General features: G+C 41.8%; 1 protein-coding gene across 6 annotated transcripts in view; it reads left to right on the top strand.

Annotated features, from left to right (window-relative positions):
* ano5a (anoctamin 5a) overlaps positions 1–26544 on the top strand; it is a 179110-nt gene that overhangs the window by 118081 nt on the left and 34485 nt on the right. For all 6 annotated transcript variants that reach the window (XM_073049738.1, XM_073049735.1, XM_073049737.1 and 3 more), the window contains 5 exons: positions 5850–5965; positions 11703–11837; positions 14987–15089; positions 19192–19252; positions 19463–19614. In XM_073049738.1, coding sequence (XP_072905839.1) covers positions 5850–5965; positions 11703–11837; positions 14987–15089; positions 19192–19252; positions 19463–19614 — 567 coding nt within the window. The remainder of the gene's footprint in view (positions 1–5849; positions 5966–11702; positions 11838–14986; positions 15090–19191; positions 19253–19462; positions 19615–26544) is intronic.

The raw sequence follows: 26544 nt of genomic DNA, 5'->3' as shown, positions 1-26544 counted from the left end.
TAGGATGTCATGAACCTTTTTTATAATAGCTTTATAACACTTTCTAGAAGGGAGCTTTTGGAAAAAGGCAGTTTGCAGGGTGGGCAGTGTCAGCTATGATTTTCCAGCTTGCTTCTTTGTCCTAGACACACACAAATTCAGAAATCAGGGGGTTCTTGCCCCCCCGCCCCCCTAACACAGGAGTTCCAGTGGAGTCCAGCAGTAGAGCACATGACCTCTGGCATAATTGCTTCCTTCGAATTATTCAGACTTGCTGGATTTACAGTGGGTAAACCTACCTGTTAACACTGGAGCAGATTTTTCAGTTTCATTACTTTCAATGTAGATAAACAGTTGGCATGTTTTGGGAGTTTTCAAATGCATTTGTTATCTCAGTTAATTTAAAGTGTGTATTTTTCTGTTCTAAGTTCATTTTTAATGTAGTATATTTGATTTGTAATTGTTACTGAATATTTATAAATTTTCTGAGACACTGTCAGAGATCATCTTCAGAGTAAGGTAGAACTGACTGCTGACGCAGTTCGATGAGATCTGCGATCATAAGATCCCCAGTGATTAAGTTGTAACTAGTTCAGAAAGTTGCTGCCATAAGTTCTACTTCAGATAAGTGCAGACGCTGTGGGAGAGGTTGTCCTGGCTGTCCCTCCATGAAGCTGTGTGTATTACTTTGAATATTATACCTGAAGGCCAGGTGATTCAGATTTAACCTGTGATGGGTCTCAGTGATAGTAATCAATGACTCTCCAATGGTTCGTCAGGTTCTGCCATGAAGAAATTCAAAGCGCTGAATAAAAACCTTATCGGTAGACTAGCTGCTACCTTTCCAAATTTAGCAGTGAAGCTTTTTTTTTCAAGCTTCTATTTAATTTAATTTTTTGTGTTTGAGGATCAAAATGCTGCTGGCAAGGCCGTGCATAGCATACCTCCTGTTGCCCTTTAGAAGATGTTATTTTGAACTTCTGCAGTCGATCTGGCAAAAGTACTCCCATGGTTTGGACGGGAAGGGAGTTCCATGATTTATACCGAGTTGAGACAGTAATAGATTTCCATGTCAGTTTGTTATGCTGCTTGAAGGGAACTTGCAAGTATAGTGTTGCCACGTCTGTGAATCCCGTAACCTTGGTGACAGAGGTTTGGAAAATGCAATTGGAGTAGCCTTGGTGAGTGACTGTACACACTGTAACCACGGTTTGCGGGGGGGGGGGGTGGTTGTGAAAGTATTGAAGTTTGTGGATGCTTTGTTCTGGATGGTGTTGAGCTTCAGGAGTGTTATTGGAGCTGCATGCATTCCATTAAATGCTTTATGAGCTAGGAAGGTACTGCTTGTCAAAAGCTCTTGTCCAACTTTGACTATAGCTATTGAAGGCAGACAGCAATGATGCATCTTCCATGTTGGAATAAGCTCTGCATTCTCTCAGCCTCATATACATCTTGATTGGGAGTCACTTTTCAAGGTTGTTGGCCATTAGCCATCTTATGTTATTGTATACTGTATGTATGTTTGTGTGTATGTATATATATTTATAATTGTGCCATAAGTGTTAATATGGAGTGTGGGACTGTTCAAGGATTAGTGTTAGTTGAATTACTCCTGGTAGACTCCAGACCCTGGGTATTGAGTTATCAATCTGTGCCAATTAGGAATTCTATTTAATTTAATTGTTGGCTGCTGTATCAATCCGTGGACTTTTTTAAAGGTCTATGAAGTGGTGCCTGCGTGAGATACCCTGTTTGTGGCGGATACGTTTCTGATTGCTCATCAAGCAAGATACGAGTACAGTCACATGCTTCTAAATGACTATTCTGATTTTCTGATAAGTCATCCATTTTCAGATGCAATTAACAAATGTTACACGTCGGAAGAAACAAAGTGATTTCTTTCTTTTTTTATGGGCTAATTGAAGAGAACCTTTTTTTTAGGAGAATCATCATTTCTAATAGGAAATCATTGTCCCAAGTGCATTAACAAATGAAAAGTCCAGTCTGCCCCTGGAGACAAATCTCCATTTCCTTTCAGTGTGGCTGCGGGAAGCTTGTGGTGAGAACGGCTGCCATTATACGCTGGCTGTGAGCCATGTGGAGGAGCTGCCTCAGCATTACACGGTTGGCATGGATACCCAGACTCATATTGATTTTAAGAACAGCACTGTGCCTAGTGCCAGGAGTGTTGTCAGACTTAGATAAGTTAATTTATGCAGCAGTTTAATCTGATTGTACCGTAACTCGTGTGTTATTTTTGGCTGATTCATTTTGCTCAAAAGAAACAGACATTTTTTTTAAGAGAGTGTGGGCTGGTCAGCCTGTAGAATTTCCCAGAACTTTTGAGGTTTGACATTGGATTAGATCAGCATGGTTGTGCAGTGCTCTGGGGCACTCAGCTTTAAAACTGGGGTTCAATTTCTGTGAAGAGATTAAATTCTCCCCATGACCATGTGAGTTTCTCTCACATTCCAAAGACATACGTTTAGGATTAGGGAGTTGTGAGCACGCTATGTTGGCATCAGAAGCCTGGCAACACTTTGATTTGAGACAGAATGATGTATTTACCGTATGTTTAGATGTACATGTGACAAATAAAGCTACTTTTTAATCGCCTTAGAGCAGGATGTTAGAACAGCATATTGGTATTGGCTTATTATTGTCACATGTACCAAGATGCAGTGAAAAGCTTGTCTTGCATAGTTTTTATACAGATCAGATCATTACACAGTGCGTTGAGGTAGAAAAAGATAAAACAATAACAAGCAGAATAGAGTGTAAAATCTACAAAGAAAGCGCAATGCCGGTAAACAATAAAATACAAGGTCGTAATGATCATAAGAGTAGAATGCTCTAAACTATAATTTAAGGTATAATACTGTAAGCCATAATCTTTCCTGAAGATCCATCTTGTGAAGTGGGAACCTCAGGCATGTATTTTAATGAGCTGTCCACCTACAAATAAGCATGTGTTACTGGAAAGACTACTATAATGCAAAAATACAAATTCTCCATACCTTCAATAAATAAAGACAAAGGAGCAGAATTAGACCATTCAGCCCATCGAGTCAACTCTGCCATTCCGTCATGGCTGATCTTGGATCCCACTCGACCCTTCCCCAGCAATGGTATACCCTCCCGAGCAATCAGGACACCTTCAAGGAGCGATACCTCAAAAAGGCGGCATTCATCATTAAGGACCCCCATCACACAAGACATAACCCATCTCATTGCTACCATCAGAGAGGAAGCACAGGAGCCTGAAGGCACACAATCAACGACTCAGGAACAGTTTCTTCTCCTCTGCCATCAGATTTCTGAATGGACACTGAACCCATGAACACTACATCACTAATTTTTTAATCTCTTTTTGCACTACTTATTTAATTTAACTTTTTAAATATATACACATATACTTATTGTAATGTACATATTTATTGGCAGCAGTAACATTGGATATATTGCAATGTTACTGCTGCCAAATAACAATTTTATGACATATGCCAGTGATGTTAAATCTGATTCTGAATGTTGTTAATAATGGACTTGTTGAGAAGAAATCCATTCCAGAGAGGAAAAGAGATTTCAGATTGATCTCACTGTTGTGGTTAAGAGTGACAGTATAGGAGCCTGGTGCTCAAAGTTCACTTCACTTTCTACCACAGATACTCTAAACATTGGCACTTCAAGAGGTTGTGTCCTCAGCCCCTTGGCCTACTCCCTGTACACTTGTAACTGCATGGCCTGATTCTGTTCTAACTCCATCTACGATTTTACAGATGGTACCATTGTAGTGAGCCTCATCTCAAATAACAAGTCAGAGTACAGGGAGCAGATAAAGAGCTCAGTAACAAGGATAACAACATTTTCCTCAATGTCAAAAACAAAAACAAGGGAACTACTTAAGAAATGCTTCTGTCTGCATCAGTTGTCTTGAGGTTGAGAGCTTCAGGTTCCATGGTATGAATACCAGAAAAGAGTCCACAACTTTAAATTCCTTGTGTTATCGGTTCAGAGAATTGGTCCTGGGTCCAGCAATTAAGTGCTGTTACGAACAAAGCACAGCAGCACCTCTACTTCCTTAGAAGTTTCCAACAATTCAGCATATCATCTGAAATTTTGACAAAGTTCTATAGATGTATCATGGAGAGCACAGCCTGGTACGGAAAATACCCTTGGACAGAAAAGTAGTGGATATAGCTCTGTCCGGCGTGGGTAAAGCCCTCCCCACATCTACACAGAGTGCGGGTGCAGGAAAGCAGAACCCATCATCTAGGACCCTCACCATCCAAACCATCTCTTCTTGCAGCTGCCATCAGGAAAAAGGTGCAGGAGCGTCAGAACCTGCACCACCAGGTTTAGGAACAATTATTGCCCCTCAACCATCAGGCCCTTGAATCAGAGGGAATAACTTCATTCAATTTCCTCACCCCATTACTGACTTGTTCCCACTGAGCTGGACACTTTCAAGGACTCTTCATCTCATATTTGCAATATTTATTGTTTATTTATTTATTATTTTCTCTTTCTTTTTATATTTGCCCAGTTTGTTGATTTTTTTGGCATTTTGGTTGTTGTCTGCCTTGATAGGTGCAGTCTTTCATTGATTCTATTGTGTTTCCTGTATTTACTGTGATTGCCCACAAAAAAGTTAATTTGAGTTGTATATGGTGACATATATGTACTTTAATAATAAACTTATATTAAACTTTGAATATCACCAATAACCGGTCCAACCATGTTGATGTCACAACTAAGAAAGCTCGCCAATGCTTCTACTTCCTCAGGAGGCTAAAGAAATTCAGCATATCCCCATCGAATTTACCAATTTTTATTGATGCAGCATAGAAAGCATTCTGCCTGAATGATTAACGGCTGGGTATGGCCGCTGCTCTGCACGAGACTTGTAAAAAGCACCGTAGTGAGTTGTGGACACAGCTCAGCAAATCACAGGAAGCAGCTTCCCCTCTATGGATTCGGTATATATTTTTCACTGCCTCCTCAGAGCAGTCAACCTAACTAAAGACCCCACCAATCCCCGAAATTCTCTCTTCTCTCTCCCATCGGACAGAAGATACAAAAGCCTGAAAGGACATACCACTAAGCAAAAAGGCAGCTTCTGTCTCACTGTTATCAGAGTCTTGACTGGATCAAGGAACTAGAACTAGGGGACATAGCCTCAAGCTTCGGGGGAGTAGATTTAGGACGGAGATGAGGCAGAGCTACTTTTCCCAGCGAGTGGTGAATCTGTGGAATTCTCTGCCCAAGGAAGCAGTGGAGTAAATATATTTAAGACGAGGTTGGTTAGATTTTTGCATGGTAGGGGAATTGAGGGTTATGGGGAAAAGGCAGGTAGGTAGAAATGAGTCCATGGCCAGATCAGCCATGATCTTATTGAAGGGCGGAGCAGGCTCGACAGGCCGGATGGCCGACTCCTTTTTCTTATATTCTTATCTCGTGTGTGACAAGATGGACTTAGCATCACAATCTACCTCATTATGATCTTGCACTTTATGATTTACTGGCAATACAATTTGTTCTGGATTGTTACTGTTTTACCATATTCTAGCTCAGTGCACTGTAATGATCTGATGTGTATAAACAGTTGCAAGATGAGCTTTTCACAGTATCATGGGAGATTATGCAATAAGAAACCAGAGCCAATACCATTGCAGGGTATACTAACCCCGATACAGCTGGAAATGTTCCTCTTTTCACTTAAGTGCAATGATGCAATGCTATATGTTCTGATGAAGGGTCTTCAACATGAAATATTGACTGTTTCTCTTTATGCAGATACTGCCTAAGTGTTTCAATATTTTCTGTATTTTCCCTATTCCTCCCGTATGTTCATTGTGAATATACTACAGTGTAGGTACTGGAAGAAATCCCATGATCCCAAGAGTGAGAATGAGCGATTCACATTATATAAACAGTGGGCTCGTTTTGGTCAGTTCTACAAGGAGCAGCCTCTTAACCTCATCAGGTGAGTCTGGAGTGATTGTGTTGCCTTGCACCCAGTGGGGAAAACCCATATATGCAGCACCAGCCATCACCTGATGGTCTTCAATCTTATCTTCCCTTTCTCAGACCTCCCCACCTAAATTGTGTCCATTTTCTAGCAACAAGAAACTGCCTCAAATTGCTTGTTTACCTTGGAATCCTGTCATAATTAAGAGTACACTGATTAGAGTACTGACTGCATTAGTTGGAGTTCAAATTGCAACATAATTTGGACCAACTAAGTGTTAAATGGAAGTCAAATTTGGAGTAAAAAAAAATTCTTCCAAGCATAGCAAAGAAATTTTGATGCAATAAAGTACTTATATTTTTTAAACTAGCTGGAAAAAGGCAAATGGATTGTGTAAACTAATTAATGTAAATTTGGCCTGATATTTGCCCTTCAGAAAGTACAAGTCCCTTGTTTAGAACCCACGGAAGCTGTCATTCAGTTTGGCAGTGGTACCTGATAGAAGCTGTTGTGAGATTCAGTGGAATTAGGCTGGCATGACCTTGCAGTATAAAGATTAGCTTTATTTCTCACATGCACATCAAAATATCAAAGCATACAGTAAAATACGTCAATTTGTGTCAAAATCAATCAGTGAGGAATGTGCTGGGCAAGGGTTACCATGCCTTTCGGCACCAATGTGGCAGACCCACAACTCATTAAACCTAACCGTACACCTTTTGAAAGTGGGAGGAAATCGGACCACCTGGAAGAAACCCACGTGATCATAGGAAGAATGTGCAAACTCCTTACAGGCAGCAGCAGGAATTGGAACTCAGACTGGTGCAGTAATAGCATTACACTAACAACTACACTACTGTGCAGGTCTTAAACTAAGACTTTTGTACCGTACTGTAAATTTTCTTACTTATCAGATTCAGACAGCAAATCCAAAAACCATTCATTCTACACACACTAGTTGGAATGAGCCAAAATCTCAAGTTAATTTGCCTGTTCTTGGAGTTGATGCATTTTTGTTTTTGTTATTAAATATTCTTCCTATTGAAAATTTCTTAATTCTTCATTTTCAATCTTAGTTTTGTAGGTCCCCTTTGTTTATCAGGAGACTAACCTAAGAAACTCATCATTTTGGCCCCTCGAGCCTCCTTTGCTAGTTGATGAGAAAGCGATAAGACCATAAAATATAGGAGCAAAATTAGGCCATTTGGCCCATCGAGTCTGCTCCACCCCATTTTGTCATGGCTCATCCAATTTTCCTGTCAGCCCCAATCCCCTGCATCTCAGCATAACCATTCATGTTCTGACTGATCAAGAATCTATCAACCTCTGCCTTAAATGCATATAAAGACTTGGCTTGTGGCAAAGAATTCCACAGAGTCACCACTCTATGGCTAAAGAAATTCTTCCTCATCTCTGTTCTAAAAGGACACCCTTTTATTCTGAGCCTTTGTCCTCAGCTTTTAGAGTCTCCCACCATAGAAACCTTCCCCTGCAAATCCACTCTGTCAAGGCCTTTCACCATTTGATAGTTTTCAATGAGGTCACTTTTTATTCTTCTGAATTCCAGTGAGTACAGGCCCACAGCTATCAGATGCTCTTCATATGACAAGCCATTCAATCCTGGAATAATTTTCGTGAACCTCCTTTGAACCCTCTCCAGCTTCAGTACATCCTTTCTAAGATAAGGGGCACAAACCTGCTCTCAATACTCCAAATGAGGCCTCACCATTGCTTTATAAATTTTCAACATTACAACTTTGCTTTTATATTCTAGTCCTTTTGAAATGAATGCTAACATTGCATTTGCCTTCCTCACCACAGGCTCAGCCTGCAAATTAACCTGTAGGGAATCCTGCACAAGGACACCCAACTCCCTTTCCACCTCAGTTTTTTATATTTTCTCTCCATTTAGAAAATAGTCAACCCTTTCATTTCTTCTACCAAAGTGCATGGCTATACATTTCCGACACTGCATTCCATCTGCCATTTCTTTGTCCATTCTCCTAATCTGTCTAAGTCCTTCTGTAGCCTTTTCTACTTCCTCAAAACCACCTGCACCTCCACCTATCCTCGTTCAATTCCATCATCCAAATCATTGACATAGAACTTGAAAAGAATCGGTCCCAACACAGACCCCTGTGGAACACCACTAGTCACCGGTAGCCTGCCAGAAAAGACTCACTTTATTCCCACTATTTGCCTCCTGCCAATCAGCCACTAGTTTCTCCATGCCAGAACCATAGCTTGTTAAGCAGCCTCATGTGTGGCACCTTGTCGAAAGCCTTCTGAAAATCCAAGTACACATCATCAACCAATTCTCCTTTGTCAATCCTGCTTGTTGCTTCTTCAAAGAATTCCAACAGATTTGTCAGGCAGAATTTTTCCTTGAGGAAACCACACTGACTACGACCTATTTTATTAAGTGGCTCCAAGTACCCTAAGACCTCTTCCTAATAATTGATTCAACACCTTCCCAATCACTGAGGTTAGTCTAACTGGCCTATAGTTCGTTTTCTCTCTCTTCTTGAAGTGTGAAGTGACATTTGCAATTTTCCAGTCTTCCAGAACCATTCCAGAATCCAGTGATTTTTTTGAAAGATCATTACTAATCCCTCCATGATCTCTTCAGCCACCTCTTTCAGAACTCTGGTGTGTACACCATCTGGTCCAGGTGACTTATCAACATTCAGCACGTACAAACAAGCTGGATGAACTCAGCAGGTCAGGCAGCATCCGTTGGGAAAAAAAAACATTTTTTTTCAATGGATGCTGCCCGACCTGCTGAGTTCAACCAGCTTGTTTGTACGTGTTGATTTGACCACAGCACCTGCAGTGTATTTTGTGTTTACTTATCAACATTCAGAACTTTCAGTGTCTCTCTAGTTATGGTAACTTCACATACTTCATGCACCTCAACACCTTGAACTTGTACCATACTGCTAGTGTCTTCCACAGTGAAGACTGATGCAAAATACTTATATAGTTCGCTATTTCATTGTCCCCCATTACTACCTCTCTAGCATTGTTTTCTAGTGGTCCAATATCCACTCTCGTCTCTCTTTTAAACTTTATGTATCTGAAGAAATTTACATATCTGAACTGGGTCTTAATTCCATTCTGCTGGCAAACCCTATATCCACTTGATGGTCAACAGTCTATTTACCTCAGTAATCCTATCAAGGTAGGACATTCCAAAGATTAGCATTTCTCCATGCAAAAGAGATTCCTCTCTATATCAATTCTAAATGTTTGATCTCTTATGAACCACACTCATGATTGAACAGATATGTCATCTGTTTCCAATGGTTTATCAACCTTTTGATCCAGATGGCAAGACTCCAGGATCTTGAGGATGAACTGGCTTTACCTAAACCAATAATTTAAAGCAATTACCTTTCACAATCCAAGATTATGTTTTTCAGCTGGCCCATATTAGTCACAGTTTTACAGCATGGAAACAAGCCCTTCAGCACCATGTCCATGGTGACCAATGTTCATTCATGAGCTTGCCCCATTCGCCTGCATTTGGCCCATGTCCCTTTCCTCTCTCTACCACTTCCATTGGCAGCTTGTTCCATATACCCATCACAATCTGTGTGGAGGAAAATCTTGCCTATCTAGTCCCATTTTGATCTTCTCCCCTCACCTAATCCCTCTAGGTTTGGACTCTCTGGACCACCATCATTATCTATGCTCTTCTATGCCTCTGTCAGTTTGCCATTCAGCCTCCTTCACCATAGGGGAAATGGCCTGAGCCTATTCAGTCTCTCCTCTTAATTTAGGCCCTTAAGTTCTGGCAACATCCTCCTGAATTGTTTGTGCATCCTCTCCAGCTTTTAATGATATCCTTCCTTTGTATACACAATAATCTGTCACTCAGTATATTCAGGGCTGAGATGAACTACACATAGTATTCCACATGCAATCTCATACCAACTTTTGATTCTTGGTTTCATAGCATTATGTAGGCCCTGTCATCTTCTGTCAAGTGATTCCTTTATCAGGAAAATAATTTCTGTGTTCCTTCACTCTTTTCAAGTTCTGAAGAAGGGTCCTCAAACTGAAATGCTAAGTTTTCACTTTTTCTAATCCTGCATAATCTGCTGAGTATTTCCAAGACATAGTTTTCATGTCAATATTTCTACTCACCTTGGTCCAACGTGAGATTATAACCGACATCAGGGCATCTCTTGTATAGGTTAAAGTAATTCACCTGATTAACACTAACCCAAAAAACTTGTTTTGCTTTTCTCCAAATGTATATTTATAGCAGGTACCATAGCCTGATTATTTGGAAAGCAGATCTGTGGGAATATATAGCACTGATTGTCTTTTGGCAATACGATATAACATCTTAAAGTTCAAAAAATTCGAAGTAATTTTATTATCAAAGAGCATATTTCTGAGGCCTCTGTTGGTCAGATTCGACCATGGATGTTGAGTCCTAGCTGTCTAGATACGCAAAGCGAGGGCAGTACAATATGGAGATCAAGCTCTTCCCCATGTGACATGCTCCCCCTCTCCACACACTTGATGAACCCAAAGGAATGGCAGAGACTGATACATTTTGACACCAGCAGTGTTACAGGATTTGCCAGTCAATTTTGAACTCATCCTTAGAGACTCTTATCTTTGGATTTTTCTCTTAGGGTTTACTCCCAATGGTTTCCCCATGGGTAGGTAGAGCCTCAAGGCAGCTAAGGTTTGAGATCAGAGTTTTCCTTCTCATTGAGCTGCCAATCACAGCTGATGAGCCCGATCTGCCTGTAGTAACCAGTTTTAACGTGACATTAAGGTCAGTAGAACCAGTTCCGCCAGGCTTTGAAGCTAAGCCACGTGTGAAAGCCAGGAGGTGGACTTGGTTATCAGAAGCTATTTGAAGTACATGCCAGTGGCAACATTTAATAGTTAGTGGAGCTTATCCACATTAACACCACCGGCTGTATCAACCTTAAGGAACCATCAAAGTACATGTACATCACCAAATAGAACCCTGAGATTCATTTCCATGCAGGCATACTCAATAAATCCATAGAGTAATAACCACAGTTGGCGCGTGGCCAGGTGATTAAGGAGTTGGTCTAGTGATCTAAAGGTTACTAGTTCGAGCCTCAGCTGAGGCAGCGTGTTATGTCCTTAATCTGCTTGATTGCTCTGCGACGACACTGGTGCCAAGCTGTATCGGCCCTAGTGCCCTTCCCTTGGACAACATCGGTGGCGTGGAGAGGGGAGACTTACAGTGCGGGCAACTGCCAGTCTTCCATACAACCTTGCCCAGACCTGCCCTCTGGAAACCTTCCAAGGTGCAAATCCATGGTCTCAGGAGACTAATGGATGCCTATTATTATTAAATAACCATAACAGAATCAATGAAAGACCACACCAACTTGGGTATTCAACCAGTGTGCAAAAGACAACAAAATGTGCAAATCCAAAATGAAAGAAAGAATAATAATAAATAATACAAGCAATAATTGAGAAGATGAGATGAAGAGTCCTTGAAAGTGAGTCCATAGGTTGTGGGAACATTTCAATGATGGGGCAAGTGAAGTTGAGTAAAGTTTTCCCTTTTGGTTCAAGAGCCTGATGGCTGAGGGGGTAATAACTGTTCCTGAACCTGGTGGTGTGAGTCCGCAGGCTCTTATCCACTCTAGTTTGTCTGCCGGAATAACAGGAGAGGGGCTTGGGCATCCCTCTGATCATTCTGCCAAGGGAAAAGATTGAGATTGAATACTTTGGTTCCCTCTTCCAGAAAATACTACGGAGAGAAGATTGGAATATATTTTGCCTGGCTTGGTTTTTATACAGAAATGTTGGGAATTGCGGGCGCTGTTGGCTTCATCTGCTTTCTGTATGGCTGCATCACCAAGGATCGAAATATATGGAGGTAAGCATTCACGTGAACTTCAGGCTGTCAGCATGAAAATATGGCTGATACTTTTGCACCTGTAACATAAGGAACATGAACTTTCCTCACCACTCTTCCAGTCCGCAGTACAGGTGCACAATCCCTTATCTGAACTCCTTGGGGCCGGTTGCATTTCAGAATTCAGAATTTTTCAGATTTCAGAAAATTGATAATTATATTGATAATTATCCTGGCTCAGTGCAGGTGGACTTTAGGACCTGGGGGAGCTCCGGACCTACACACATCTTCCTGTATACTTTAAATCATCTCTAGATTACTTATAATACCTAATACAATGGATATGTTATGTAAATAGTTGTTATACTGTATTGTTTAGGGAATACAGATGGCCCCCGTTTTTCGAACGTTCGCTTTACGACAGCTCGCTGTTACGAAAGACCTACATTAGCGTGTACGTGCGTAGGCATGTACGTTCACATGCGTGTACATGCCAGTTTGTTTTTCTGCAAATTGATTTTTGGCTCACTGTCTTCCCGATTTTGATAAGTGAAACTAAACCGTGCATTCAATGTTTCTACTTCATATAGGCTGTATACTTATCATATCATTCCTGCTTTTACTATATGTTAGTGTTATTTTAGGTTTTATGTGTTATTTGGTATGATTTGGTAGGTTATTTTTTGGGTCTGGGAATGCTGAAAAATTTTTCCCATATAAATTAATGGTAATTGCTTCTTCGGTTTATGACATTTTGGCTTACAAACGGTTTCATAGGAATGCTCTACCTTCAGATAGCAGGAGAAACCTGTAATGACAAGAAAAAAAGTCTGTACATGCTCAAACAACGAGTGCTGGAGAGAGAACTTCCGGGTTTTCCCGATCCGTGCTCTTTTACAAATACTATTACAGTTTATTTATAGAGTAATATACTGATAAATGAAATAGTGGGATCATTATAGACCATAATTACACTGGTATATTTTATTTCCAACAAAAACATTCAATAAAACATAAAAATATACAGCTTCAAATGAACCAAATCAAACACATGGTAAATGACTTACTGGAATAAATGTAGAATGTGAATACTCCAGGACATATACAGGTTCAAGCTAAGCTAAATACATACACGTACCTCTAGTTAAGTTGTATTACGTCTGGCAAACAAAGCTTAAATACTCTTTAGGTACCTGATGGGCCAGGAACAGGATTCTCAAGCTATGAAGCAGCACTATGACAGACAGCGTTTTTAAAGACTTCTTCAAGTGTCATCTGTCTCATTAACATGTCTAAGCAATCTCTCTTTAACTGAATAAACTGCCATAATCTCTTGCGCACTGATAAATGCACGTTGTTCAAGGCCAGCAATTAACTGATCACACATTTTCACCATCGTCTATGGGGATTTTTTTCACCTGTGTTCACTATGCCATCATCACTATAAAACTTCAGTAACTTGTCTTTCTGTTTCTTTAAATCATATACAGTGGTAGTTCTGGCACCATATTCTTCAGTAAGACGCCGCACAGACACACCACGATCAAGCTTCTGCAGTAGCTCCACTTTCTGCGTTATTGATAATGATAGATGCTTCCTTCTCTTTTTCTCATCGTTACCCATAGGGGTATCTGCAGCTCTTCTTGATATTTTCACAGTGAATTAAACACAAGTCAACAGTGAACACAAAATATCAGCGAACAGCAAATGCACGTGTAACCAGTACGAGCGCTGAGCCATAACTGACGTCTGGCGGCCTGAGTGACGTCAGCTGTCGGCACACCAAACAGGCCTTGTTATGACGCGCTCCACACTCCACGTAAAAGACTTTGGTTTTCAGAGCTTTTCGGATTTCAGAATTTCGGATAAGGGATTGTGGAGCTGTAAGTCATTACTGCCTCTGATTGGTGCTGGGGTATGCTGACACTTTTGCTGAAGACACATGTCAGCTTCACTTCACTCAGCTATATGTAGAAAAGCTAAGTTTATGGTATTCGAGATTTTAAAAATTGCCTTTACCTGTCACATGTACAACGAAACATACAGTGAAATGTGTTGTTTGGCGTCATGTCAAATTGGCAAAGATTGTGCTGAGCAGCCAGCCAAGTGTCCCAAGAAAACGTGGCCACAACTCACTAGCCAGTGCACCCAGATGAAATCCACACTGCCAGGGGAGGATGTATTGTAAAAAAAAAATACAAACTCTTTACAGAGAGCACTGGGAAATGGACCCCGATCTTACAGCTGGTGAAGTGAAGCATTGTGCTAATGGCTACATTGCCACGCCAAGAAATTTGGACCCATCTTTAAAAAGATGTGTTAAATATCATGACGTTTGTGGTTTTGTAGCAGTAGAGTGCAAGACATAAAGAAAATAGAGTAAAAAATGTAAATAAATAGAGCAAAAAAGAAGTAGTAAGATAGTGTTCATGGACTATTCAGAAATCTGATGGCGGAAAGGAAGAGGCTGTTCCTAAAATGTTGAGTGTGTGCCTACAGGATCCTGATGGTAGAAATGAAAAGAAAGCATATCCCAGGTGGTGAAGGCCCTTTATGATGGATGCCACATTCTTGAAGTGCCGCCATTTAAAGATGTCCTCGATGGTGGGCAGGCTTGTGCCTGTGATGGCTTGGCAGCCTCTACAACCTTATGCGACATAGAGGGCCCTGTTCTTCTGGCACTGCTTGCTTTCCCGTGCCTGAATTTGGACATGAATGCACGAGTTCACCCCAAACCCTTGCCATGATCTTACCTGTTGTGTTCGTGTGCTTTCTATTGGTGGGTGTTTGTAATAATGCTCTTAACAATTGCCACCAGTATAACAGCACAAGAGCAATAGAAATTAAAGGCCAGAATGAATAATAAAACCCACCACATTGCCTGCTTTCATTGCTGTGTGCAGTTGACATTTTTTCAGAAGCTTTCCAGGAATTTTAACCAGGAGCAAGCAAAGATGATGATCAGTTCTCCAACAGGTCTCTCACCCTCTGTACTTAATGAGAGTAGGTCTATTATCAGTTATCCATATGGGTACCAAAAACACAAGCTCTAAACTTGTCAACCTTGCATGCTGACCATTAAAAATTAAATGTATCCTTTTTTATTTCTAAAATTTAAACATATTTTACATCTCAAATTTTACTCATCAGAAATCTCCATTTCCCCACAGTGATGAAATCTGTGATGCAGAGATTGGAGGAAGGATAATCATGTGTCCTCTTTGTGATAAATGTGACTTCTGGAGGTTAAACACTACCTGTGAATCAACCAAGGTTTGTATCTAAACAGAATGTAGTACAGTTTCAGCTAACAGCTACTGCCAGACTTGCTCCATAACCCTCCCAGCTCCAAGCTAAATTATTCTAGAATACTGCTTCCCTCATTATGTTTTTTAAATAGTCATGGGATGTTTCTGAAATAAATTGTGGATATTTCTATCATATTTCACAGATTTCAAAAACACAATGAGTTCAGCTTTTTTTAAAAATGATCTGTCCTGTTTCCAACACTGTGTCTCTATTATTACTTGTCAGGGGATAACTTTAGAGTTCAGTTTTCCTTTTGTATTGCTGGGACTTTCCATTATTTTGCTGCAGATTGTCCAGGTAGGATTATTGAAACCTTCTCCAATGAAAATTGAAGTCAGGATTTGCAGAACTTCAAAGGGATGTAGCAATTCATGATGTTACACTACTATTGTTGCAAATTTGGCCATTAACTCAGGACGTCTTTGGCTTTGCCCCTGCAGTCTGCATGCTCTCCTTCCCACATTTGCAACAGATTCTTGAAGCTGACTTTATCTTTTGGTTGTATCAGAATCAGATTTATTATCATTGGCATGTTAGTTCTCTACTCATAGAAAAGATCCAGAGGTTCCCAAATATTTTGCACAACTTTTCTAGGTTCGTCGGCTGCCTGCAAGCCTCTCTCATGTAACTTGAAATACAATTATCAGCTGCCTCACCATCCCCCACCTGCCCTTTCACCTGCCCACCCATCCCTCTACCATACTCTCTCAGTTCCCTGTGTGACCTTTTCTTTGTCTTTCACTTCTCCCGTTCTGTGAATATTGATGATTCTGCAAATCCACTCAGGACCTTTCCTCAGTTGGACCCTCCACGCAGTCTCATGTGGCCCATGGGTATTCATTGGGAACCTGATACAAGTCATTTTTTTGCTGTTATTAAAACCACTTCTGAGAATTAAGCTGAAAATTATTTCTACTGGAAAACACTTGGAATATTGTGTTCAGTTCTGGTCACCTCGTTATAGGAAGGAGGTGGAAGCTTTAGAGAGGATCCAGAGGAAATTTACTGGGATGCTGCCTGGATTAGGTTAGATAGGTTAGGGCTTACCTCCTTGGAGTGAAGAAGGATGAGAAGTGACTTGACAGAGGTGTACAAGATGATAAGTGAACAGCCAGAAACTTTTTCCAAGGGTGGAAATGGCTAATACAAGGGGCATCATTTTAAGATAATTAGTGGGAAGTATAGGGGGGGATGTCAGAGGTAAGTTTTTTATTCAGAGAGTGAATAAAAAACGTGGAACACCCTGCCAGGGCTGGTGGCAGAGGCAGATACGTTAGAGGCATTTAAGAGATTCTTATATGAGCACATGGATGAAAGAAAAATGGAGGGTTTTTTATGGGATGTGGGCATCACCAACTAAGCCAGCATTTATTGCTCATCCCTAGTTGCCCTTGAGAAGGCGGTGATGAGCTGCCTTCTTGAACTGCTGCAGTCCCTGAGGTGTAGGTACACCCACGGTGCTGTTAAGGAGGGAATTCCATGATTTTGACCCAGCGACAATGAAGGAACAGTGATATGTTTCCACGTCAGGATAGTGAGTGACTTGGAAGGGGATTTTCAAGTGGTGGTGTTTCTAGGTATCTGCTTTTCTTGTCCTTCTAGATGGTAGTGGTCATGGGTCTGGAAGGTGCTGCATTAGGAACTTTGGCGTGTTGTTGCAGTGAATCTTGTAGATAGTACACACTGCAGCAACTGTCCATCGATGGTAGAGGGATTGGATGCTTGTGGAAGGGGTACCAATCAAGTGGACTGCCTTGTACTGGATGGTGTCAAGCTCCTTGAGTGCTGAAGGAGCTGTACTCATCCAGGCGAGTGGCAAGTATTCCATTAAACATCTGACCTGAGCCTTGTAGATGGTGGACAGGTTTTGGGGAGTCAGGAGGTGAGTTACACAATGAAGGACTCCTAGCCTTTGACCTGCTCTGGTAGCCGCTGTGTTTTTCTGGCTAGACCAGTTCAGTTTCCTGTCAATGTTAACCCCAGGATGTTGATAGTAGAAGATTCAGTGATGGTGATGCCACTGAATGTCAAGGGACAATAGTTAGAGCCTCTCTTGCTGGAGATGGTCATCGCCAGGCACTTGTGTGGCTTGAATGTTACTTGCCACTTGTCAGCCCAAGCCTGGATATTGTCCAGGTCCTGCTGCAATTGGCTATAAACAGTTCCACTATCTGAGAAGTCACAGATGGTGCAGAACATTGTGCAGTCATCTGCGAACATCCCCACTTCTGACCTTCTGATGGGAGGAAGGTCATTGATGAAGCAGCTGAAGATGGTTGATCCTAGGATACTTCCCTGAGGAACTCCTGCAGTGATATCCTGAGGTTGAGATGATTGATCTCCATTGCAACCATCTTCCTTTGATTCCAACTAGCAGAGGCTTTTCCCCCCAATTCCCATTGACTCCAATTTAACTAGGGCACCTTGATGCCATACTCGGTAAAATGCTGCCTTGGTGTCAAAGGTTATCACTCTCATCTCACCTCTGGTATTTAGCTCTTTGGTCCATGTTTGAGCCAAGGAGGTGATGATGTCAGGAGCTGAGTGGCCTTGATGGAGCCCAAACTGGGCATCCGTAGGCAGGTTCTTGCCGAGTAGGTGCTGCGTGATAGCACTGTTGATGACCCCTTCCATTACGTTGCTGATGATTGAGAGTAGGCTGATAGGGCTGTAATTGGCTGGGTTGAACTTGCCCTGCTTCTTGTGTACAGGACATACCTTGGGCAATTTTCCATATTGCTGGACAGATGCCAGTGTTGTAGCTGTTCTGGAACAGCTTGGCTAGTGGTGCGGCAAGTTCTGGAACACAAATCTTAAGGACTGTTGCTGGGATTTTGTCTGCGTTACTAGCCTTCGCAGTATCTAGTGCTTTCAGCCATTTCTTGATATCACATGGAGTGAAATGGATTGACTGCATACTGACATCTGGGATGCTGGGGACTTCTGGAGGAGGCCAAACTGGATCATCTACATGGCAGTTCTGACTGATATGCCTCAGCCATATCTTTGGCACAGGTGTGCTAGGCTCCTCTATCATTGAGGATGGGGATATTTGTGGAGCCTCCTCCTCCAGTGAGTTGTTTGATTGTCCACCATCATTCACGTCTGGACGTGGCAGGACACAGAGTTTAGATCTGACCTGCTGCCTGTGGGACCACTTAGCTCTGTCTAGAACTTGCTGCTTATGGTGTTTGGCATGCAAGTAGTCCTGTACTATGGCTACACCAGAGCAATGCCTCATATTGAGGTATGCCTGGTGTTGTTCTCGGCATGCCCTCCTGCACTCTTCATTGAACCAGGGTTGATCCCCTGGCCTGGTGGTGATGTTAGAGTGGGGGGATATGCCGGGCCAAGAAGTTACAGATTGTAGTTGAGTACAGTTCTGCTGCTGCTGATGGCCTACAGCGCCTCTTAGATGCCAGTTATGTAGGAAAGAAGATTAAGATTGATTTTTGAGTAGGTCAGAGGGCCAGCACAACATTGTGGGCCGAAAGGCCTGTTCTGTGCTGCAATGTTCTATGTTCTTTGTATTGGGAAATGACTTTTTGGAGAGCAGGTGGACTTAACCTCAGCTCTCAGAAAATATATAATTTAGGCCCAGTGCTTCACCATGTGGTGAAAAAACAAAGCTGGAGCTTCAGAGGTACATTCAGTGGCTTGTTTAGGCAGGAGGAGAGAGGGTGCGTTATTCGAGTAAGCAGATGATGCTCAGCACTTGTTCTTTAACAGTGCCAGCAGACATTTGCCAAGAGTTAATTACAGTGAGCATAAGAAGTTATTGTACAACTGTGCATACAGAATTTCAGACCTGAAGAAATAATTTCACGTAGATGGAGCATTTATTATGTTTCAGTGATGCAAGGGCAAGTTACATCAGTATACGCAAGCATAGTTGAAACAGAGATCTTTATTGGAGATTAAAAGCAACTAGTTTCAGGAATGCCACCGATAAGAAATGTTATGTTTCCATAAAACTGATACCAGCTACTGTAATCTATTCAACATGATGCTGTACTTGAAAGATTGTCATTGCTTGTTAACTGAAAGCGATCTCTTGTGTTTCCAGAATACTCACTTGTTTGACAATGCAGCTACGCTGTTCTTTGCAGTTTTTATGGGAATTTGGGGTGAGTGTCCTGTTTGTTTATTTGGTTAGAAAGTATAAAGTTGTCTCTTTTTGTAATAACGTTCACACTGAGTGAGTGCCGCTATCTTTTTTTAAATTTTATGGATTTCCTACAGGGATTAATCTGAGCTTCAAATTTTAATCTTAAAGCTAGGCTAAAAGACCAGCCTGGAGGAGTAACGTGCACTTTCACTGTTTGTGCTTTGGGCAGTGACCCTGTTCCTGGAGCTGTGGAAGCGGCGGCAGGCCAAGCTGGAGTACGAGTGGGACCTGGTGGACTTTGAGGAAGAGCAGCAGCGGCTCCAGATCCGCCCCGAGTACGAGTCAAAGTGTACACACCGCAAGAAAAACCCGGTTACTCAGGTGCGGACCAAACTTTGTCCAGAAGTTATTATCCTAATCCGCCCCTCTGTTGTTCAATACACAGCTGTATTTATACACGAGCATGCACCTTAACCTCCCACTCCATGCTGACTGCCAAGCTGCCACTTTATTGACAATCTGATTTGTTTCTCCCATGAATTGCCCACCCAGTTCTAATTCTGCCCCTCACTTACATACTAAGGAGCAATTGACAGTGGACAGTTAACCTATCCTAACAACCCACTTACCTTTAGGCTGTGAGACGAAAGTGGAGCACCCAGGGGATACCCACCCAGTTGTAAAGAGGCTGCGCAGTCTCCACACAGTCAGCTCTGGAGGTCTGGATTTAAGCCAGATCGTCAGAGCTATGAGGCAGCAGCTCTACTAAAACGTAGACTGTAAGAACTTCAGAACATAGAATAGTACAGCCCATAGAACACAACAGCACAGGCCATTCGGTCCTTCTAGTCTGTGCTGAAACTTTATTCCACTAGTCCCATTGACCTGCACCCAGTGCATAACCCTCCAGACCTCTCCCATCCATGTATCTATCCAATTTATTCTTAAAACTTAAGAGTCCATCCACAATGTTGGCCCAACCTTTTAACCCACTGTACAATCTGTCTAACCTTCCTTCCTACGTAGCCCATAACCCTTCACTTTTCTTTCATCTGTGTTTCTATCTTGCTGGTGTTTAGGGTGGCAATGAAGGTCCTTCATCTCTGTCTGTGTAGGAGAATTACTCATTGCTGTTTCCCTAACAATTGTTTTTCGTCCAATCAGGGTTGTTAGCCCTGAGCCTGAAGGACTGGTGGACCACTCTTAGGCTGGCCTCTACCCTTTGACCTGTTTGGCATAGGTGACCCTACCAAGAGCCAAAGCGCTAAGGCCCTCACTCCAACCGACATAGCTCTCCGGGTCATTGGGGATGTGCCTATCTAAGAGTGTTTTTAATGTCCCTAATGTATCAGACTCTACCACCACTACTGGTAATGTGCTCAAGGCACTTACCACTCTGAGTAAAAACAAATGAAGCATCTCTGGCATGTCCCCCTCACCTTCCTCCACCCACCTGAAATGGATGCCCTGTTGTACTCGCTATTGCACCCTGGGAAAAAAGTGCTGGCTGTCCACTCTACCTATGAGAGTCCCACTCTGCGTGGGGGCTCCCAGCATGAAGTCGAGTTGATGGCTGGGAAATCAACTCAGATTAATTAATATTAATATTAATTAATTAATTCAGAACATAGAATAGTACAGCCCATAGAACACTACAGCACAGGCTTAATTAATTAATTAATATTAAATAATAATTAATTATTAATACTGTAATAGCATTACGTTAGCCATTCTATTAATGCCACTGGTTTCAAAGTGTTACTTTGAAGTACATTTTTAAGTTGTAAACCAAGTGAGCTCCGTTTCTGCTAGCATGAAAGTGGTGGTGGAATGGCCTCCTCTTTACTACAAATATTGAAAAGTTCCAAATGAAAGTTGCCAACTTCATTTGGACTTTGAGGTATATTATTCCCAGCCTGATCTGCTCTTGGACAAGGTGTTTCCTTAGTTTCTGTCTTTAGCTGCAAGGGCATTGTGGAAAGAATGTGACTACATCACATATTGTTACTGGCATGGCTTCAATATTCTCTAATATGACACAGATTAGTATTCCTAGTGCAAAGGAATTCACTTGATTACTGATTCACTTCAGTCTTTTCCTCGTACTGAGCAGCAGTGGGGGAGGAGAGTTGTAGGCAGACGATCAGAGAAACAACGGATTTTCCGTGAAGTCTGTTGAGAATAAATCAGTTGTTTTGTTTGCAATAATCAAAAATTGTTTCTGTGCAAAGTTTTTTTTATTATTTGACATGTTCACATATAAATGAAACCTGAAGATTGACAAGTGTTATTGCACTGTTCGTCTGAAGGCTTCATCTTTATATGAACACGTCAATTGACTAACATCAGTCATTGCTGTCAGGTTTGCTGCAGCATCCTCTTGCAGTATATGAAAACTACAGCAAACAGTCGGGTCAGCAGAAAAAGGCCTTCCATCACTGTCGGACTTGTATGTGTCCTGGGCATAGAATTTTGTAGGAAAAATCATTGTGAATACTACCAACCCTGCAAACCGCCTTTCCCAAGAGCTTTCTTCTGGAAAGCGCTGTGTGTTGCCTGTTACGTCGCTGGTGTTTAGGGCAGCAATGAAGGTCCTTCATTGTCCGCTTAACACGAGGGGGCGTAGTTTTAAGGTGCTTGGAAAAAGGGACAAGGTGGGTGTCAGAGGTAAGTTTTCACACAGAGAGTGGTGGGTGCGTGGAATGCACTGCAGCGAAGGTTGTAGGGGTGGATACAATAGGGCCTTTTAAGCGACTCTTAGTAGGTACATGGGGCCTAGAGAAATAGAGGCCCCTGCGGCAGGGAAATTCTAGGCAGCTTCTAGAGTAGGTTACGTGGTCAGCACAATATTGTGGGCCTAAGGGGCTGTAATGTGTTGTAGAATTTCTATGTTTCTATCTCTGGTGGTGTTCAGGGCTTCACTGATCGTGTCAGTAGCTTCCCCTCAATTTTCACTACTGTCAGTTTTGTAAGTCCCAGTTGGAGACTCAGGAATACCATCGCACTCAGATGTAGAAGGATTCTTCATTGCTGTTTCCATAACAGTTTTGCTTTACCAGCCAGGGTTGAACCCCCGAACCAGTGGACCACTCTTCGTCTGGTCTCTACCCTTTGACATGTTTGGCATGGGTGACGCTACTAAGAGCCAGAGCATAAAGCCCTGACTCCAGCCAACATAGCTCTCTGTGTCACTGAGGCACGCAATCCTCCAAACCTCCGCTTGGAGGCTGGAAAGCGCTCTTGGGCTATTAAAAGAAAAGCTTCACGCCATCTTAAAAGTTTCTTCTTCCAGGCAGTTAATCTGATCAATTCCAGTTACCCCCCACCCCTATATCTATTACCCTAGTTACTGCACTGTACTGCCAACGCTTTAAACCACCCTTTATAATGTTGGTTACAATGTAAGTACATGCTGATGTTTATGTATTTATGTACATGTTTCCATATCCAAACTTTAATTTCTAACTTTATTTTTTATATAACTCTTAATAACTGTTGAATTTTTATTTTGTAGCATTTTGCCCCACAGCAAAATTCCTAACACGTGTAAACGTGTATCGCCAGTAAACTTGGTCCTTGATTTGTCTCAATTTGGTGATAAGTTCAGCAGTTAATATTTGGAAACAACGAACAGACTAGGACATTTGAGTATCGAGTTCGTGTAAACAGGGCTGTTGACTGGGATGTTGGTTAGATTTCAGTCACCATCTGCTGTTGTCTGCACTCTACTTACACATTCATCCTGTACCCACATTCATTTACCACAGGACCCACTGCAGGGTTGCCCTGCTCCCTCTGACAAGGGCATTTTATATTTACAGTGACTTTTATTTTAAGTATAAGTGGATTTAAAAACATTATAAACAATTAAATTTAAAAATGACCATAATAATTACTTGAATAAGTATCAAGCAACATAAAATATACGTGACCTGAATTTTGCTGATGTTAAACCAAGGGCCTCTGGCAGTCTGGAGCTGCTGCCGGACTCTTGAGTTTAATGGCATGGCCTGTGTTTGGATGCTCTGACATCAGACTTCCAGTGCACATTCGACCTGCATAATGTATGGTAAACTTTGTCCTATTGTAACTCAATAGTGAATGAACGGAGAAGATCTGACAAGAAATATTACAACCATTGTATGACAGACCTCTATAGTTTTCCCCCCGAGTTATTGATGTCTGACCCCAAAGATCTGTTCACTTTGTTCTAGATCATAGCACCTCAAATGCTAAGTGCACGACAAGTTACCGGGAGCAGACGTGACCACTTTGCACACTGCAACTTGAGCAGTTAACCTTGCTGCTCATTTACATCAGCGGCTTCCATTCCACAATTCGCCTTAAATCTCCTCAATCATTCCCAGAGGGGTGTCGTGTAATTTCCTGGCTGAGACCCAACACTGGCTATTTTTCTGCCCGCACAAGCAGCAGTAAAGAGGAATGATCTGTTTAGTGGGTTGCCTGGCCAGAGTCAGCTTTACTGTGATTTGCATGAACCTGGGCATGCTCTGTAAATGCCAAATTCAACAAATAGAAATGCTTTATACTTCACACCCTCTGGCTCATTGACAGTCAAAAATATCAGGAATATTTCCAACAGTATCATCCAAAGACTACTGAGATTTTTAGAAGATTAAATGTTTGGAAAACAATTGAGCACTATGGGCACTTGTTTAAAATTGAGCTGATTCATAATGCAATTAATTAAACTATGTATAACTTGCCTGAAATTACACTCGGTTACCTTCTGTACTGAATAAAATAGCCATTGAGTGTATGTTCGTGGTCTTCTGCTGCTGTAGCCCGTCATTTCAAGGTTCAACATGTTGTGCATTCAAAGTTGCTCTTCCGCACTCCACTGTTGTAACGTGTGGTTATTTGAGTTACTGTTACTTTCCTGTCAGCTTGAACAGGTCTTGCCATTCTCCTCTGATCTCTCTCATTAATTAGGTATTTTTGTCCACAGAACTACCCCTCACTGGATCTTTTTTGCTTTTTCACACCTTTCTCTGTAAATTCTAGAGACTGTTGCGTGTGAAAATCCCAGGAGATCAACAAGTTTCTGAGATGCTTAAACCACCCAGTCTGGCCCCAACAACCAGTCAGTCCATGGTCAAAGTCACTTTGATCACATTTCACAAGATCACAAGACAAAGGAGCGGAAGTAGGCCACTCCACCATGAGCTAAACTATTCTCCCGCCTAGTTCCAATTTCCAGCTTTTTTCCCATATCCCTTGATACCATGACTAATTAGATACCTGTCAATCTCCTCCTTAAAGACCCTCGATGATTGGGCCTCCACAGCTGTGTGTGGCAACGAATTTCATAAATCCATGATCCTCTGGTTAAAAAAATTTCTCCTCATCTCTGTTTTAAATGGGTACCCTCTAATTCTAAGACTGTGACCTCTTGTCCTGGACTCACCCACCAAGGGAAACAGCCTTTCCACATCTACTCTGTCCAACCCTTTCAACATTGGAAATGTTTCTGAGATCCCCTCTCGTTCTTCTATACTCTAATAAATACAATCCAAGAGCTGACAAATGCTCCTCATATGTTAGTCCCTGCATTCCAGGAATCATCCTTGTGAATCTTCTCTGAACTCTCTCCAACATCAGCACATCCTTTCTAAGATAAGGGGCCCAGAACTGCACACAGTATTCCAGATGGGGTCTCACCAGTGCCCCATAGAGCCTCATCAACATCTCCTTACTCTTATACACTATTCTTCTTGAAATGAATGCCAACATAGCATTCGCTTTCCTTACTGCCGATCCAACCTGGTGGTTAACCTTTAGGGTATCCTGCACTAGGACCCCCAAGTCCCTTTGCACTTCCGATTTTTGAAATTTATCTCCATCTAAATAATAATCTGCCCGATTGTTTCTTCTTCCAAAATGTACAACCGTACATTTCTCAACATTGTATCTCGTCCGCCATCTCTTTGCCCACTCTCCTAAACTGACCAAGTCTCTGCAACCTTTCCAGTTTCTTCAACACTTCCTGCTCCTCCACCTATCTTGGTGTCATCTGCAAACTTAGCCACAAAACCATTTAATCTATAATTTAAATCATCAATATACAGTGTAAAAAGAAGAGGCCCCAACACCGACTCCTGCGGAACACCACTAGTAACCGGCAACCAACCAGAATAGGATCCCACTCTTTGCTTTCTGCCTATCAGCCAATGCTCCACCCATTCCTTCCTGTAATTCCATGGGCCATCATCTTATTAAGCAGCCTCTTATGCGGCACCTTATCAAAGGCCTTTTTGAATATCCAAATACACAACATCTACAGCCTCTCCCTTGTCAATCTTATTTGAGATTACCTCAAAAAATTCCAATAGCTTGGTGAAGCAGGATCTTCCCTTCATGAAACCATGCTGGCTTGGGCCTATTTTGTCATGCACTTCAATGTAATTCATAACCTCATTCTTGAGGATCGACTCCAGTAACTTTCCAACTACCGATGTCAGACTAATAGGTCTGTAATTTTCTTTTTGCTGCCTCCCCCCCTTTCTTAAACAATGGAACTACATTTGCGACCTTCCAGTCCTCCGGAACCATTCCAGAGTCTATTGATTCCTGGAAGGTTATTTCCAATGCCTCCACAATCTCCAAAGCCACCTCCTTCAGAACCCATTCTGATATTTGGTCTGAATAGTGACCGAACCCGTTGACCATGTCTGTATGTTTTATGCACTGAGCTGCTGCTACATGGTTAGTAAATTAGATATTTGCATTTACGAGCAGGCGTACCTAATAAAGTGACCACTGAGTGTAGTCTAGCTCACTTGTACAACTTTTCCTTTATAGAAACTGAAACTCTAATTCATCCTTCTACTCCCACTTTGGTTTCCCTGTGGTCTTCTGCACTGCTGGGGAGGCTAAATACAAAGCCTAGGGGCAGCACTTCATCTTCAGCCTTCTAGCCTTAACACTGAATTAATTAGCTTTAGATCACATGCTATTTCTGCTATCAATATGAGGGCAATTTCAGTCTGCCACCTTTTTTCTTTCCCTCTTATTAAACAATCTAGCTTGTAGGAAATAGCCCAGTATTTCACAAGCACATCAGTAACAAACTTCATGGCCACAATTTGATCCCACTTACCATCTGTCTTCACCCTATCAGTGAAATTCCCTTCATAATACCCACATATTTTTATTCCCTAGCCTAACTCAGTTTTTCCTTTTGGGTTCCCAGTAGATACATTTTCAGTTTATATTATCCTTCAAAACAATAGTTATATTCGCAGTTTGGATCTTTAACGGGTAAATTCTCTTTGGAGAATCAGGATGTTT

The sequence above is a fragment of the Hemitrygon akajei genome, chromosome 6, assembly GCF_048418815.1.
Source record: "Hemitrygon akajei chromosome 6, sHemAka1.3, whole genome shotgun sequence".
Lineage (NCBI taxonomy): Eukaryota > Metazoa > Chordata > Chondrichthyes > Myliobatiformes > Dasyatidae > Hemitrygon > Hemitrygon akajei.
The sequence above is the reverse complement of the archived record's forward strand: the minus strand, read 5'-3'. Positions and strand labels throughout refer to the sequence as shown.